At 49.3% G+C, this 17,172-nt stretch overlaps 2 protein-coding genes and 1 long non-coding RNA gene across 7 annotated transcripts in view; 2 read left to right on the forward strand and 1 right to left on the reverse strand.

Annotated features, from left to right (window-relative positions):
• Positions 1–7,578, reverse strand: part of ZIC4 (Zic family member 4) — a 27,462-nt gene extending 19,884 nt beyond the window's left edge. The window contains exons 1-2 of one of the 4 annotated variants that reach the window (XM_058730153.1): positions 7,459–7,576; positions 700–953 (exon numbers count right to left, since the gene is read on the reverse strand). Coding sequence is in view for 1 of the 4 variants with exons in the window: in XM_058730151.1 (XP_058586134.1) it covers positions 4–111 (108 nt within the window). In the remaining 3 variants the exon portion in view is untranslated. Of the gene's footprint in view, positions 1–3; positions 444–699; positions 954–3,554; positions 4,329–7,458 lie in introns of those variants that run through there. The other 3 variants (XM_058730152.1, XM_058730155.1, XM_058730151.1) reach the window with 3 other exon arrangements.
• Positions 4,466–8,509, forward strand: ZIC1 (Zic family member 1). Its single transcript, XM_058730149.1, has 3 exons — positions 4,466–5,483; positions 6,917–7,080; positions 7,760–8,509. Exons 1-3 carry the CDS (start codon positions 4,502–4,504, stop codon positions 7,955–7,957), a joined length of 1,344 nt encoding a protein of 447 aa, XP_058586132.1. The 5' UTR covers positions 4,466–4,501; the 3' UTR covers positions 7,958–8,509.
• A 7,169-nt stretch (positions 8,510–15,678) lies between these two features.
• Positions 15,679–17,172, forward strand: part of LOC131511981 (uncharacterized) — a 96,573-nt gene continuing 95,079 nt past the window's right edge. For both annotated transcript variants that reach the window (XR_009261853.1, XR_009261852.1), the window contains exon 1: positions 15,679–15,951. This is a non-coding gene — a long non-coding RNA (uncharacterized LOC131511981). The remainder of the gene's footprint in view (positions 15,952–17,172) is intronic.

The raw sequence follows: 17,172 nt of genomic DNA on the forward strand, positions 1-17,172 counted from the left end.
AACCCGTGGCCCGCTACGCGCAGAGAGCGGATCCCAGCGGTCAACTTCCTGAAGCAGGACCAGGATACGCGAGGGCGAGGATCCGGGCCCCGCGACTGACCCAGCCAGCATCTCCCCTCCGGTTGGGGCGGAGAAGTTCCATCATCTTGCTGCCAGCAAGGCTGACTTAGCTCCTTTGACCCTGGAAAGGGGAAGCCGGGTCCCTCCCTGCCATCCTCGCAGGGACGGGGCGAGAAGCTGCCTGGAGGGGGGGGGGGGTCCTCCTCCTGGAGAGGGTCCCGCTCACTTGGTGAAAAGAAAGCTCTCCGCCACTACTCCCCTCCTTGTGCCTATGGTGGGGCACCCAGGCAGTTTACAAGGAGGGGAGGAAAGGCGGGTGGGTAAGAAGCTGGTCTTGGTCCCGGTGCCAGTGGGAACCCCATTCGTCCTCCTTGCCCCCCCCCCCCTCCCTGGGAAGAAAAGATGGACTCATCCCCAGCGCTGCCCTTGGCGGAAGGGCCCCCTCCTCCCCTCAATGTCAATGGGGTGGGGCCTATGCCCACGGTTGGGGGGCTAATGAGGGAGGGGATGGGGAGAAAGTCTAGCTGGGCCTCTTTCCCCAGTGGGGTTTGGGTGCCAGTGGCCCCGCGAAGGGCGCTTGCTACCCGGCAGCTGACTGTACAGGTCCCATCTATCTGCCCCCTGGACTCACACACTTACCCCGCTCCACCTGTTGCCGGGATCGCCTCATTTCTGCACATCACTTTGGGGTGGCCGAGGGGGAACCACAAACCCCTCCAAGCCTCTCTTTTGTGGTTCCAGCGAGGCGGTCATCCTTCATTTCTCCTTTTCCAGCTTTCGGGAAGCAGTTAGGGAATGTATGATGAAGCAGAAATGAGCCGTCAGGATGATATTTTAATGGCTTATATGTCACGTTGGTGCATGTGGCTTTGAACTGGAGCCGCTTGCGTTTCCTGCAGAGAGCGCCGCAAATCCCACTTGATAACTTCTACAACCCACAACTTTTTTTTTTTTTCCTCACATTCACTCTTACCCTGTATATTTGGAAGCGTTTCCTAAAAATACCCTCTTGTCAACGTCCCCCTTGGATTTTCCACGGACTGGAGAGAGAGGACTGACTTTTCTTTTTTGAAGAATTATTTTCCCTCTCCCCCTCCCAACGGCTACCATTCCCCCTCAGGTCCCCTCCCTTGTTTTTTTTTTTTTTTTTTTTTTTTTGAACGGCAGGCGAGGTGGGTTCAATATTTGTTCTCCCTAGTGAGAACACTATTACAGCCTCTAGAGAAAACTTCTCCTTGCAAATAAGGTTTTTACAACTGAAATGAAGGCAAGATCCAACTTCCCCTTGAGTAGTTCTGATACATCTTTTGAATGAACTAATTGTTTTGTTTTGTTTTTGAAAAACCACCCCTCTAGCCATAGCCCTTTTCCCTCCATTCCCCAACCTGGTTCCACTCAAAGTTGGTGGGGAATACTGGGCTGCTATACTGACTTGTTGCTGGGGACAGGACATACGATTTTTCTTTTTTTTTTCCTTTCTCAAATTTCTGTTTCCCAGCACAATAAGCGCAAATGCTGGCCAGGTCCCTTCAGACACCGGGAAACCATCCCAGATACACAAGCGGAGTTTTGAGCCGGGAGAGCCCAGGGAAAGGGCAACTCATCTTGCCAACACCAAGCGATAATCTAGTCGATGAAAAGACCAGAAAATTAGAAAGGCGAGGAGAGGCTGCCGCTGACCCTGCCTTCCTCCCACCGGTGCGGCCCGCGCGGGCGACTGGGCAAAAAAATATTCATTTTCATTTTTTCCTCTCGCCGGGGCACTGGTGAGTTTCCTAACGGGGCCGCCAGTGAAAGGATGAGTTGAGGTTTCTTTGTCTGAGAAGAGTTTAGGGCTCTGATTCAGCTGCAAAGAAGCCAAATGAAGTTAGAAACAAAGGGCAAATTGAAGGATTCCGACTCTTGGCTTTTTGTGTTTTCCTTACTAGAAAATAATTAGACCTAATGAATATGCAGACGCTACAGCTAAACCCTCGGCCGGCCGGCCGGAGCTGTTGGGTTTTAAACAGAGCTTCCAGAAATGCAACCTTCATCCCCCAACCCCCCGCATCTGCGTGCATTTTTTGAAATGCATAAATGTTGCTCGCCTTAATTGATTGAGTCACAGGGATTTTTTTTTTCCTGCTTTTAAGTGCCATACTCCTCTACCTTTCAACAATCATTTTAATATATAGTCAATGGCTCTTTGTGGACGGGACAAAAAGCAACTACGCGCAGTTGTTGAATAGACTTTGCGCTGGGCAAAGACAGGTTAATCGAGGGCCGCATCGCGAAAACAAGCGAGTGTTGTATGTTTGCACTGAATCCAAATGTCTGCATTTTCCTAACTAAATCAAAGGGAGTGTTATTTCTTTTTCTGCTCACTCATCTGAAGGTAAGTAAATTTTCTCTGGCGATCAAAAGCCTGGTCGGCAACAAAGACCGCGCCCGCTTTTTCCACCGTCCTGGTGTGGCGAGTTGCGGAATTTCAATAACTGTGACAAGGGTGACTGATTTGTGAACCAGAAAAGGTTTGAATGTCACAAAATTTACATTGGTCCTATCTATCGGGGATTTAAATACCAAAAAAGTATTCGGGGATTTCTAGGGAGCTTTGGGCAGTATTGAAGAACAATGGCGCGTTGGGAAATTTACAGTTTTACCTGAATGAAAGGGGCCTCGGTTGGGAACAGGAGTGCAGAGGGAGGGGGTTAGCGGGGGCAAACCAGGGAGACTAAGGAAAAGGAAGAAAAAAGAAGAATAACCCAGGAGAAGGAAAAAAAAAACCCAACTCGGCAACAATGTTTCCAATTTGCCACACACAAAAATATGTCACCTTAACAACCTGGAAAGTTAAGAGAGCTCATCCACCTGTGCTTATTGGCGGGGGGGGGGAGGGAAGCGCAGGAAGCCTGGTTTATTTGATAAAAGTGAGAAAATCGAGGCAGCCGATTACCCTAAGAAATCACATTTCTGGTAAATTCATAGTGGAGTGCCCGTGTGCTACCGAGATCTTAAATTATGAACAGGAGGGGGATGAGGCAAGAGGGAAGCAAACTTCAAAAGGAGCAAATAACAAAAGCCTCCTTTGCTGCCCTTGAAGGGGTGGGGGTAGAGGGGAGAAGAAAGAAAAGAAAGTTGCTGAATCGGGACATTCTGGAAGTGCCTTAGCTGTGTTTACCAGCCCCATCCCCACCTCCTACTCTCGGAGACGCCCGGAGTAGCTAATCGCTCAGCTAAGAGCAGGTCTGAAGAAGGACTAGATAGAGAAAAAGAGAGAGAGATATGATAGAGATAGAAATAAGAGTGAGAGGGAGTGGAAGAGGGAGAGGGAATGGGAGACAGAGAGGCATCAGAAGAGAGAAGGAGTGTATATCACTGCGAGAAGGAAAAGGAATCGTGGCAAAACAATTTTTCCATGAGAAGAGGGAAAAATTTGGCTAAAAAAAAAAAAAAAAGTTGCTACTCCTGGCAGCCCTGTTTGTCAAAAGGGGATGTCAAGCGCTTTACAATACCTGGGATTGATGAGGCGGGCGGGCCAATGAACGGCGCGCGGCGCCTCGGCGCGCCCTCCGTTGGCGCGGCGGCTACAGGCGGGGGGAGTGTGGGCACACCAATGGGCGCCCGCGTCAGCAGCACGTGACACCTCCCCCTGCTCCCATTCATCAAGGGGGGGACGGTGTCGTCCTTTCAATTCATTTATCTGCAGGAATGATTGCTGCTATCAGTCTCGCGCTCACCGCCCGGCTGAGGAGGTGAAAGTTTCTCCCCAGGAAGATAAACCGCAAAAGACAATATTGTGCATGATTTGCGCCTTTTCTTTGGTTTTTTCTTTCTTTCTTTCTTTTTTCTCCCCCCCCCCTTTTTTTTCGCAAAAAGCAGAGGGGGAAAAAGGAGAGTGAAGGAGCGAGAAGGCGAGCCTGAGAGAAAGGAGAGAGAGAGAGAGAGAGAGAAAAGAAAGGGCGAGGGGCTAGTGGAGAAGTAAGGAGGGGCATACGGCGCGAGGCGGAGAAAGGGCGAGCAGTCGCGGCTCCGGCGCTCACATTCCTCTATGCTACAAATCCGGGAGGAAGTTTTTTTTGGGGGGCTGAGATGCTCCATGCCTTTCCCTGGGCAGCCTTGACGCAAGGTCCTCTCGGCAGAGACTGAGCGGCGAGAAAGTGCGAGCCGGGCCGGCAAGGTCTGTTTGGCGGGAGCCGGAGCCCGCCTTGCTTGCGGCCCGGAGCCGTCCGGCTTCCCCGAGCTTGGTCAGGCGGGCGTCCCGGCGCGTCGCGCCGCTGCCTGCGGGCTAGGACTTCGCGAGGTGGGTCGACTCCTCCTCCCTCCTCTTCTTCTTCTTCCTCTTCCTCCGCCTCCCGTTCCTCCTCCTCCTCCTCCTCCTCCTCCTCCTCCTGATTTTCCCTCCTCGGCGGGCGAGGGTGGGGGGGGCGGGGGAGGCCGGGGCTCGCCCCGAGCAGCCACGATGCTCCTGGACGCCGGCCCCCAGTACCCCGCGATCGGCGTGACCACCTTTGGCGCGTCCCGCCACCACTCGGCGGGCGACGTGGCCGAGCGCGACGTGGGCCTGGGCATCAACCCGTTCGCCGACGGCATGGGCGCCTTCAAGCTCAACCCCAGCTCGCACGAGCTGGCCTCCGCCGGCCAGACGGCCTTCACGTCTCAAGCGCCCGGCTACGCGGCTGCCGCGGCCCTGGGCCATCACCACCACCCGGGCCACGTCGGCTCCTATTCGAGCGCAGCCTTCAACTCCACGCGGGACTTTCTGTTCCGCAACCGGGGCTTTGGCGACGCGGCAGCGGCAGCCAGCGCTCAGCACAGTCTGTTCGCTGCTTCAGCTGGAGGCTTCGGGGGCCCACACGGTCACACGGACGCCGCGGGCCACCTCCTCTTCCCTGGCCTTCACGAGCAGGCGGCGGGCCACGCGTCGCCCAACGTGGTCAACGGGCAGATGAGGCTTGGCTTCTCCGGGGACATGTACCCGCGGCCCGAGCAGTACGGCCAGGTGACCAGCCCGCGTTCGGAGCATTATGCAGCACCGCAGCTGCACGGCTATGGGCCCATGAACGTGAACATGGCCGCGCATCACGGCGCCGGCGCCTTCTTCCGTTACATGCGCCAACCCATCAAGCAGGAGCTCATCTGCAAGTGGATCGAGCCAGAGCAGCTGGCCAACCCGAAAAAGTCGTGCAACAAAACTTTCAGCACCATGCACGAGCTGGTCACGCACGTCACTGTGGAGCACGTCGGCGGACCTGAGCAGAGTAACCACATCTGCTTTTGGGAGGAGTGTCCGCGCGAGGGCAAGCCCTTCAAAGCCAAATACAAACTGGTCAACCACATCCGCGTGCACACGGGCGAGAAGCCCTTCCCCTGCCCCTTTCCTGGCTGTGGCAAGGTCTTCGCGCGTTCTGAGAACTTAAAGATCCACAAAAGGACGCACACAGGTACGAAAACGCTGTTCTTGAATCCTCACCCCTCATCCCGGGTCTGGGACCCGAAATCCAAAAGTCAGCGGCCGGGGCGCACAAACCCGGCCGCGATTGGGTCTGGGCGTCATTTTCCAGTAGGCAGGCAGTGAAAAGTGTGTGCTGGTTTTTTTGTTGTTGTTGTTGTTGTTGTTGTTGTTGTTGTTTTCAGTTTGAGGCTTGAAATTATGAAGAGGCATAGAAAGGATCGGACAAGATGTATCTAGGAATATAGATTTTAAAATGAGGACTAAAAAGCCTGGGAGAGCAGAGAGACAAGCCCAGCTTTGCGGAGACCTTGGTGCGCGCGAAGCCGAGAGAGGTGGCAGGCTCTCGGCGGCGGAGGCGCCAGCCGCTCCAGCTGCAGACAAATCTAAACGTTTGCTTCCAGCCAACATCTCTCTCCACGCACCTTAGTGAGGACTTTGTCAAAGGAAGGAACTGAGAAAATTGGAAGAGATAGGATGAAGGCGCAGAGAAAGAAACAAAAACCGAAAGGGGGGGCGGAGGATTGAAAGCAAGTAAGTTGGGCCTGAGGAGGCTTTTGGAGACTTCTGCATAAAGAGCCCAATTTTAGCAGTGACTTGATTTTGAGTAGGCTTGAAGAGTTGGGATAGTCGGCGGAAGGCGAAGTCTTTTTTTGTCAATTAGATTCTATGAGGTAGTTTTCAAAACACCGAATATTCTGCATTGGCCTTTAAAAATAAAGAGACCGGTCGGGAACAGTTAAAAGAAAAGTTCGCGGCGAGCTCAAGGCTGTGGTCTGAGTCCCAGGCCATTCCAGGCCTCCAGAGCCAACAAGGCCGGGAATCCTGTCTGCTTTCCCATTCTGGTTTGCCGGGGTGATTTCTGTGAACCGCGTTTGGAACTTGGGGTTTAATGCCGGAGTGAGGGAAGAATTTGCGGCGCCGAGCTCTCGGCCCCGATTACCTTATAAAATGTGAGTGTGTGTAGGGGGTGGGGTGGGGTGGAGGAGGCGACCAGGGGGGTGCGGAGCATCGGGGAGGGGGTAGGGGGTGGAGAGAAGAGCAAAACAGCAGGAGAAGCAGCTCGCGATGCGAAAATTAGAAACCAAGAGCTAGGTAGAAGCCGCCGGAAATCGTCTGTATAGCCTCAGGCAGAAAAACCAGCAGTCAGACCTGCTGCTGCTCTGGGATCTAGAAAAACTACCACTACTTATAATAATACTAAAAAATTAAATCCGGATCTGATTGGATTAGGAGTTAAAATGGTTCAGATACCAATAATTCCGCTGAAGATATAAGACTTTATTGAAGACCCAGGTTTTTGAACTTGAAAAGTATTAACACTGGGCTGCTTTGTTTTGTTTTTTCTTTCTTCCATGGTTTATATTTTTAAAAACAGTTGCAGGATTTGTTCTAATCAGACTTCTTCCTTGCCTTTCGCACCAGGGGAGAAGCCCTTCAAATGCGAGTTCGAAGGCTGCGACCGACGCTTTGCCAATAGCAGCGACCGCAAGAAGCACATGCACGTGCACACGAGCGACAAGCCCTATCTTTGCAAGATGTGCGACAAGTCCTACACGCACCCCAGCTCGCTGCGCAAACACATGAAGGTAATCGCCGCGCTCTCGCTGCCCGCCTTCGAGCCGGGGCCTGCCCTGCTCTTCGGCCAGGGTCGGGCGGCGAGTGGCAGCCGGGCGGGAGGAGCGGGGGGCGCAGGCAGACAGGAACCGGTCCCGCTTTGCTGAGTGGGGCCGGGCGGAGAGGGCAGGGGCTCGAAAGTGGGGGGGGCACCCCAGGGCGTTCTAAGTTTACCGCCGAAGAGAAAAGTAAAAATAAGTGTGCACTGGAGCAGAAGCCCCGGCAGTTTGGCCCAGGTAGGGAGCTAGGGCTGTACCGGCGGGCTGGCTCTGCCGAAGCTGCCGCCATTGGAGCCGCCGGCGTCGGCAGAAGAGTTGGGCTCTTGCGCGCAGGCCTGAGCGTTTGCTTACCTAACTCTGAGCAAGCAAAGTCCAGCGGCTGCGGGAGGGACCATCGCGGGCTCTGGCCTCCAGTCCAGCCTCTCTCTTCCCAGTTCTATTTTTCTTTTGTGAGTCCCGGGGGCGCTGTGCCTCTCTGGAGCGCTGCCTTCGCAGGGCGGAGGCGGGCAAGCCTCCCTCCGGCCCGCCAGGCCTCCCGCGAGCTGCACGGGATTCAGCGCGGCGTGGGGAGGCGGCCCGCGGCCTTCACCCCTGCTGGGCGGCCGCCGCGCGCGCTCGGTATCTCCGTAAAAACGCGACTTTATTCCCGCAGGTCCACGAATCCTCCTCGCAGGGCTCGCAGCCTTCGCCCGCCGCCAGCTCCGGCTACGAGTCCTCCACGCCGCCCACCATCGTGTCTCCCTCCACAGACAACCCGACCACCAGCTCCCTGTCGCCCTCCTCCTCCGCAGTCCACCACACAGCCGGCCACAGCGCGCTCTCTTCCAATTTTAATGAATGGTACGTTTAAACTCAGAAACAAAACACCGAGCAAAACCCTATTTAAGAGACTGAACACACACGTACACAAAATATTACTGAATGAACCCTGCGAATCAACACAGCCCCCCCACCCCCTCGCCCCAGACCCCGCAGTCCTATTTTTTTTTAACCTGCCAAAAGACCCAGGACCGAGTAAGAGAAAGAATACCCCAAACCTTTATTTTTTTTTTCCCCTTTTCTTTCTTTCTTTTTCTTTGATTTATCTTTCTTTTTCTTTTCCTTTTTTTTTTTTTTTTTTTTTTTTTGGCAAAGGTTTGGTAGCCGAGGGGCGGGAGGGTGGTCGAGGAGAAGGCGGCCGCCTGACCAAGTGCCGCCAACCCCGACCGAGGGCCAGTTTCTCGTCGGAATCGAACAGGCTCTCTGAGCTTCCGTTTTTGTTTTTTGTTTGTTTGTTTTTTTGTTTTTGTTTTTCTTTGCATTCTTGTAAATACAGAATTACTAGCTTAAAAAATGTACTGTTGGATTCTGTAAATAGTTATATCTCGGTTGGAGCGGGCGGGTGGGTTCGTGGCGTTGTGGTCTTTGCATTGGGGGAGGGGGGAGGGGCTGGGTGGGTGGGGGAGGGGAGGGAGGGTGGGCGGCCGAAAGCCAACTGTTTGTACTGAATGGCAAGAATGTTCTAGTAAATGTGTACCAAAATGTGAATTACTTTGTACGATTTCAGTCTCCACGTCGACCTAACAGAATATTATTGGTATTAATGTGCTTTTTTTTTTTTTTTTTTTTTTTTTTGTATAAAGTGCAAACATTTCGTCCCAAAGTCTAAGTACTTTAGTGCAGTAAAATGTTGTTTCACGTCCTGTCAAGAATTCGTATAGTACGAGCCTGGATCTGCGTGTCAAACTGTTCCATTTGTTTATGTAAAGTGATATTAAAAAAGATATAAACTATAACTGTCCGTTGCTTTTGGCAAAAGATACAACCACATAATGTATATAATTCCTAGTTTCCATATTTATCCGCATGTAAAGGGCCGGTTTATTCATGTTACAGCTATTCAATATTTATGGCTAGAAAAACTCGTATGTACACTTTAGTTTCCAGAACTGTTTGGTAACCTTTCGTACCTTATTAAAGATTCTTAAATCTCAGTGATTGTGGTAGGAATTTCTTCTTCACCCCCAGCAACCTGCTGCCTCTTCGGCCAGCTTTAGTGGGTCTTGAGAAAAGCTTTCCAGTCTCCCTCGCCTTTCTTTTCTGTCATCGCAGGTCGTATAAACGTGATAAATGAACGCTACCCTGCTGGCTCTCCGAGAGGGTGTAATTAGTATTTATATCAAAATTTATGAAACAAATTTTCGGCCGCTGTATAATTTAAATGACCTTTGCAGACGTAGAATAACAACCATAAAAATAACAGAAATAGATTGCACAGGCGACATCAATATTAATGTAGGTGAATTGTCAGAAGCTCAGGGGCTCACTCTGCAGTGTTGCAAATGAACTTGAAGCAGAGGGTTCCGCTGCCCCCCAAATTAAATTCCCCGGGCTGAAACCGACTTGCAGATTTACAATATCATATTTTAAATTGCTGTCTTCAATTAAACCATTTACGGCTATAACTAATTTTCAGGATGTTGACGCATGCTTTTACAGACCTTCCTTCTTTGTACAAAAGTAAACGTCCATAAAGCGTCTTACTTATATTTCTTCAAACGTGATGCTAATTTAAATTAATTACTTCCTATGATATGTTATTATTCCTATAATTTTGCCACTGTTATTAGTTCTTTCAAAAATACATCTAGGGAAGAGAATTATTTTATGTAATTTGATTATCTTTCTATCTCTTTTATTTATTTCTCATTTACTTAAGAAATTCGTTCCATTGGCTGGCGTTGATACAGTAAATTTGTAAATGAGGAGACAATATAAAAAATCTAAATTACTTGTGCTTAATGACTGTAGCAGAACGCCTTTTCTCTAAATCAGATTGTCTTTCTTGCAGTTTAGTTTGATAGATTTGCAAGCTATGCTGCTCCTTCGAAGTTAGCTGCGCTGGTAGGAACGCGAGCTTCTTTGTCTCTGGTTGTAGCTTGCATGATCGCCCCATTAAGCAGACAACGTAGGAGAGATCACAAATCAGGGCCTTGGCTGTAGCTGCAAGGGTGTGGATGTGTCAGAGCAGGAGGCAGAAACTGACCTCACTGTGGGCAAGGACGAACCTGGACCTGCTTTTTTAATATACTCTGTGTTTCAGGGAATCACTGGCCATATTGACTCAGTGAAGCAAAGTAAGAGGGGGAAACCCTACAAAAGTGTAAGAACCCCTTAAGATACTCACATCTATTTTAAAGTGACATTAATATTTCAGAGTATGCCATTGACCAATTACAAAATCAAAATGTTAAATTCTCTTTAAAATTTCTTTGTTGACGTGGCTTTTCATTTATTGCCATTTGTATTTGTCACTTTTAGCCGACAAAGTTTTATTGGTGGAAGGGATTGCTGCACTTTATTTAGCACGTGGAAAACTGGAGATGGTGGTGTTTAACTTTTTAAAAAATACTATTGTGATTCTAAGAGTAAATACCAACCTTCCATGAAAAGAGCGCCACCTTGCAAGGTTTGGTGATATTTAAGGAAGTTGAACACCCACATAAGAATTGCCTCTAACGCCTAAGATTTGTGAGACCAAAAGCTGGCCCCAATTGGCTTTGGAGGTTCCAGATTGATTAACAGTGTAGTACTTGAAGTGACACCAGACATTAGGCCCAATAATTTTTTTAAACATGGAAAGAAGAATAAAGATAGCTCCATCTCTCCAGGAAAGTCAGATAAACACCTCAATTAATAATCCTTTCTCTTCCCATTAGGAATCAGAATGTCTGGGAGCCTGACATGAGTATTTATGACAGTGATCATAATCACAATAATAACAATACTTTTTAACTTTTTTAGTATATTTGAGAAGATAGTAAATGAGTGCATTTTTTCTTTTGACCATTCATAAAAGCAGTTGACTTCAAATTTGGAAATATAAATGTGTCATTATTTGTTATGTTCCTGGTTATTACTTTAATATTATTGTATAATAATTATACTACGATACATGATTTAAGTAGGATATTTTAAATATCAATTTTAGGGGTCAATATTTACTCTAAAAAACATTTGAGGAATACTGTGTGTGTCTGTGAATAACACTCACAGGAAAGGAACTTTTACAGCAGAAGCCAATATTTATGCCAAAGCCCCTTATGCTTTCTTTTCTACAACACCCACCACAAAGAAAAAGTCATTAATGATGTAGGTCGCTTAACAAAAATGCTTCAAACTTAAATGTAGCCTATTATTTTGCTGGTACCTTTAATGTCTGCTTCTTGAGATGTATTCTTCATACTTTTCTTCATGGGCTATTAGGTTTTGAAATACATGAATGTGAACAGCGAGATATATTGTTAGACCCTATTTAGCAGGAGCACAGGATGCTGCAAATGGCTGGTTTCTGTGTGTAGCTGTAGATTTTGGTTTAGGTAGAAAGCCATCCTGATTCATATTTCAACTGCATTGTAATCTGGATACTACCAAATGATTGGAACAGCTGACAAGTTATTAAAAAGTTATATTGTGTCAACAAAAAAATGCCTAAGTACAAGCAATCATATTTGAGAAATGAAGAGAAATGAGTTGTGGTTTGTGTGTGTGTACATTTACAGAATAAGCATATAAATATACAAGCACCATTTATATGGGGGCTAAGTAATTTTCAACCATTTCAGATCCTTTGTTTTCTTCTTCAAAAGCTACCCCCAACTGCTTTAAGCATTTGCAGCTGATGATTTTGATTTTTTAAAGTCAAGCATTCAAGTTAACCTTTAAGAAGCAAACCACCTCCAAAAGAAAGATGTAACCTTTCAATTGGCCCATATGCTTATCATTTTTTTTCTTTTTCTTTTTTTTCTTTTTTTTTTTTTTTTGCTTTAGCTGACAATGAAAATAGCACTAACCTTCTTTGGTGATGGGCCTGGCATTTAGATGTTTCTATTTGTTGATTGTGAAGTTTTCTCAGAACTTTTAAGGGCTGGCAACAGAACTGTACTCCCCAGCTCTGAAGCCTTCCAGACAGCCCATTTTTGAGGCCAAGATGTAACCAGTGTGCTGGATCCCTTGTGAATCAGTGCTGGTGTAGTTAGTACCTAAACATACTGCTTTCCAGGAAGAAGCTTGGAGAAGTCCCTGGTCCCTAAAGAACAGCATCAGTTTAAGATGGGTTGGGGAGAACTATATATAGTCTGGCAAACTCAAAAGGAAAGCCCTGAGCTTGGGCTTTTGATTATTTGTGAACTAGATATGAAACCATCAGATTTCAGAGATTCCCAATTCACATTTCTTTCTTTTTTTTTAATGTGAAATACTAATTAGAAATTTATCTCCTCTCTAGGTATAGAGTTCTCACTTCCTCCTAGCACCAAGTGTAGTTCTTAGAACCTTGTGTTATTATTGGCAAAAAAAAAAAAAAAAAAAAAAAAAAAAGTCTTGCTTTCATAAAGATGGTTACAGTTGACAGCACTCTCTGGTTTTAGAATTTTTGAAAATAGAGTGTCAATGAAAAGATATATCCCATCTATGCCAGTTAAGCCACTAAAGGTTCACATTATCTATGGTACTCTCTCTTTCAGCTTTTACCACCTCATTCACCATCAGTAATATGTATCCATTCAAACTGGTTGGGTATAGAAAGTAATACTTTATAAGGATACCTATTTATATTTTTTTCAAGTGACAATTACTAGTTTGGGGCTAGAAATAAGAAAAAATGTTAACAACTTCCTATGACATGTCACATTTGAGCCTTTTCTTCAAAGTTTATTGCAAATATAATGGTGTAATATACACAGAGAATGGGCAATATTCTCCATTAATCTATGCAAGACTGGTTGCTCCAGAGTCTCTGCCTGAGCAAGAGGCAACAAGACCAGGCCAAACCAGGGACTATTTATACCATGCAAGCTGAACTCTGGCATTAGTTCCTAACGTTTATTTCCACTTTAGAGGAGGAGCTGAAGAGTATAAAGTTTCCAGTTGATGTTAAATTGGAGGTGGGTTTCTCAAGAATGAGAAATAAGAGTTAGCTATCCAGTATGGAAATAACATTGTTTGGCAGCCAAGATGCTACAGACTTAAAACTGTCAACTGTCCACAATATTTTGGCTGCCTCTAATGGTTGCAGGGCATCTCTAGTAAATGCAGGGAAATTCACTGGTTGTGAAACTTACACAGTGATATTTTCACCTACAGCACCTACAGCCTACTCTTAAGCGTGGATATAAACGTATGGGAATCGTATCTTAAAAAAAAAAAAAAAAGCCTCCAGACGTTTGACGGCGAGATACCTTAGCAAATCTATCCTTTGTGTAACAATTTTCATTAAGCTACAGAAAACATGACGTAAAGACAGTGAGAGAAGCTCACATCTTGATTCCTTTTTAAAAATCATCTGTCCACTCGGAAAAACCCTAGCTTCTCGCAAAGCAAACTGAGTTGTGGAGGAAGGTAAAACCAAGAGAATGGCGTGGGTGAGTCTATGTGTCAAGGGAGATTTTTGTCCTAGAGAATTTCCTGAAAATATATAAACACAGGGGTTGGGGGTGGACGTGTGCGTCACGGGTAGAGGGTGCGGAACAGCAAGACTTCCCCACAGCACCACCACCAAAGGCCAGGCGGTCAGCTTTTGAGGGGCCCTTTGCGCCACCCTGCAGGCCAGCGGGGCGCTTTCCAAGTCGCTGCCGCGGGCTGGGGCTGCGTCTGGGAACGCAGTGCGCATGCGCGGCCCGCGGCCCGCGGTTCCACGTGCTGATGAATATGCAGCAGGCGCCTTTGCCCACGCGGGCTGCGGAGGGAACCTCTCAGAGGCTCAGGCCTGTGAAAGCCGCCGGCCGGGCTGCCAAAATAGTGCGGCGAGGAAGCTGCACGTGTTTGTTTTCAAGCCGCGCTGGTTTAAGTGAGTTCACAAAGCCAGGCAGACAGAGTAGACTCGAGCCTAAGCTCGCAGAACTTAGAAAGAACCGAAAGCTGAGCCGGCCAGGCAGTCTCCCTTACCCTCCCTTACCCTCCCTGAGGGCCTGCGAGGTGCGAGGGCCCCAGCCGAGAGCCAAGTCCGCTGAGGATTCCTCCACCTCCCGTCCCCGCCCAAACCGGAAGCTGGCATCCTGGCTCTTCTCATCCCTTAGCTCCTAGACGAGGCACTCTCCCCTCTGCCCATAGACAGAACCCAAGCCTGAGATGGCGGGAGGGGGGAGCAGGCAGTAGGGGTTTCCTAGTGCCCACTTCTTTGCCCAGATATAGGCCTGAATGTCCCCCTGTCTGTCTCTCTCCCCCTTTCCTTTCTCTCTCCTGGTCCCTCTTCCTCTTTCTGTGCCCTAGCCCTAGTTACCCATTTAGGGGCTTAGCAGCAGCTCGCTCTAAGGTTTTCACTTGACCCTTCCCAAACAATGCTCGTCAGCTCGCTTGTCTACGAGCTGATGTAGTTCTGTTAAGCTCAAACGTGCTTATGTGATGACTGGTGGAGGAACTGCCCTGGCTGAGAGACCTGGAAAGTGTAGGGTTTGCTGAGAGGCATCCGGAGTTCAGGCGCTGGTGACATTCTTGGGGTTCTGCACGGTGCATGACATTTTGTGGCCAATGTGCTGACAGTTCCAGAGCGAGTGAATAACCTGTCTGGTGGAGTGACCAACGCTTTTAAACAAAGGGGAGGGGTGGTGGAAGGCCCATGGATCATTCTATTCTCAGACGCCTATAGAGTCCTGTCTTTGGGTGTGTTGGTCAAAATCCTAGGTCCCATGGCATCAGATAATGGCTGCCACAGGTTCTAATCCTCTTCTGGATTTTACTTTTAACTGAACGGGTGGACCCATTCCATGACACCCATCCCTCTTGCTTCCTCCACTGCCAACAGGAGAGGCCTTGTGCCACTGCAGTCTTACTGAGGGCCAGCTTCACCCTACCAGTTCTGATGGGGGGCCGTAGCATCATTCCATCTGATAGTCACCAGTCGCCAAGTCTTCCGCTGAAGGGTGCAGCCGAGAGGGGTTTTGGAAACGTTCCTGCCAGGACGAGGACTTTTCTCTTTGCCAGCCTTTAGGTCTCAGAGTTCGATAATACAAAGATGGTTTGAGAAGAGCCGCACGGAGCTGGATCCACAGAAGCCTGGCAGAAGCCCCTCACTCCCACACCCAGGGACTTGGCGGAACGGGCTGGAGCAAGGGGTTCTCTTGTCTGAGGTCCCCGGAGGCCAGAGCGTCCGTCCAACGTTTAGTCCCGGGTGCAAAATCCCTTGATCCACTGAACCCCTGCCACAAGAGCCACCTCACAGGAAACCCTTCGCGATTTGGGTCCTTTTGTGTTTAAACGTGTTATGGGGAGGGCGATTCCACGGACTCCATGCTAATGATGAAGACCTGTGTCGGGCACACTCTGAGCAGAAAGCTCAAACCCAGCGTGGGTTCCTGCGTTCCTCCCCAAAAGGCCAAAGCCCAAAGAACCCTTTTCATTTGGCGAGGGGCTTGACGAAAGGGAGGGGCGTAGGCGGGAGCGGGCCGGGGTCTGCAAGCCAGCGGCCGGACGCGACGGACTTGCCCGGCTGCTCAGCTTGGCCGCCAGCATCCGTGCCTGCGACTTGGTTGCTTCCTCCCCGGCCAGAGAGTGGGGACGCTTCTCCCCCCCCCCCCCCCCCCCCCCCACGGCGCCTCGGGGTCGGCGCCAGAGGCCCAGAGGCTCTGGCCTGATGGAGGCGAGGCAGGCTCTGTGGCCTCCCCGGGTCAGTCCGAGTTTAGTCTGCGGAGGCGACGGCGGGGGAGCTGGCCGGGGCCAAGATGGACCCCAAACCAGACAGGCGCTTTCCTCCCCCCCCACCCCCCCACTCGCGCCTTAGTCCCTGCCCATATTGCCCGTCTCCGGTAGGACTATCTGCCCGGCTTCTGTCTGCTGCCAACCTTGCCCGAAACCTAGACCCCAGACTTGGTAAGTCGCGTTCTTCCCCCACCCCGCCCTGCCACCTTCCTAGCGGACTGGGCCCGCGACTTCGTGCACGCGCGTGGCCCGAGGCGCGCGCTGAGAAGTTGGGCTGGTTTGGAGCAGCCGCGCGAATCCGGCCTCTGCGGCTGGTGTGTATGAACGCCTAGGACCTCAAGGTAGTGAGAAATGTCGCGGGGCTCCCCAGTGAGGCGGGAGCGAAAAGGGTCCAGCCTCGCTCCCCTGGATCCTCTTTGTCCCTCTGGACACCAAAAGCTACCTTTTAAGAATAAGCTTTCTGCTGGTCTCTAAAGAGAGAGAGCGAGAGCAAGAGGAGAGAGAGAGAGAGAGAGAGAGAGAGAGAGAGTGAGAGAGTGTTGGGGGAGTATGGGGGAGGGAAACTGTCCCTTCCCTAAAGCAGTTTCTAATCCCTAAGGTCTCCAACAAAGTTTACTCAGAGGTTTCATTCGAATGCTGTGAAGTCCTTGTCGTTGTTGTTGTTACTATTTTAAGTGAAGATTTCTAAGTCACGCTTCTCAAATATACGTGCCTCTTGAGGACATTTCGACAATTACCTTGTCCACTAACTCCACTCCCTTCCCCTGGAAAAAATAAATAAACTTAATTTTTCAGTAGTTGCCCTAGGACCCATCGTTTACATGTCACTAATGTGAAGAAAGAAGGAAAGAAAGAAAAGCAGCCTTGGTGTTTCTCGCTGGAACTCCGTGTGCTCTATTATTGAAACGTGAAAGATGGATTTTGGGGGGGAGGGGTAGGCAGGGCTCTGGAAGAGTGCTTTTGAACCGTGCTGCCCTGTTGCACGGGACTGACCTTTGGCTGACACGGCCACGGAGCGGGCCGTTCGTTAACGAGGATTTGATACATTAGACATTCGAGCTGGGCGTGTAAACCCACACTCTGAATCCAGATTTTGCTCAAATTAGTGTACGAGGAAATGATCTTTTTAAGTCCCGAGGCTTAACCAAATGTCAGGAGGGCCAATCGCTGCCTGAAAAGGGCAGTGGAGGACACCGGGTAAAAGACACATTCCTCGCTCCTTAAAAAATAAACAAAACAAAACCAAAAAGCCTTCTCTGAATAATTCCTGAAATCTCCCAAGTCACCACTTGGACGAAATGCTTATAAATAAAGCTAATCATTCGTTCTAATAAATTCTGTTGTGTTAAATCCTAATACTAAGCAAGACTGTGAAGGCAGCGGCGCAGTTAG

This window comes from Neofelis nebulosa, chromosome 5, assembly GCF_028018385.1.
Source record: "Neofelis nebulosa isolate mNeoNeb1 chromosome 5, mNeoNeb1.pri, whole genome shotgun sequence".
Taxonomy (NCBI): Eukaryota; Metazoa; Chordata; class Mammalia; order Carnivora; family Felidae; genus Neofelis; species Neofelis nebulosa.

Coding starts and splice junctions, on each gene's coding strand:
- ZIC1 (XM_058730149.1), top strand. CDS start 4,502: ATGCTCCTGGACGCCGGCCCCCAGTACCCCGCGATCGGCGTGACCACC. Junction 5,484..6,916: donor CCACAAAAGGACGCACACAG/GTACGAAAACGC, acceptor CTTTCGCACCAG/GGGAGAAGCCCTTCAAATGC. Junction 7,081..7,759: donor CGCTGCGCAAACACATGAAG/GTAATCGCCGCG, acceptor TTATTCCCGCAG/GTCCACGAATCCTCCTCGCA.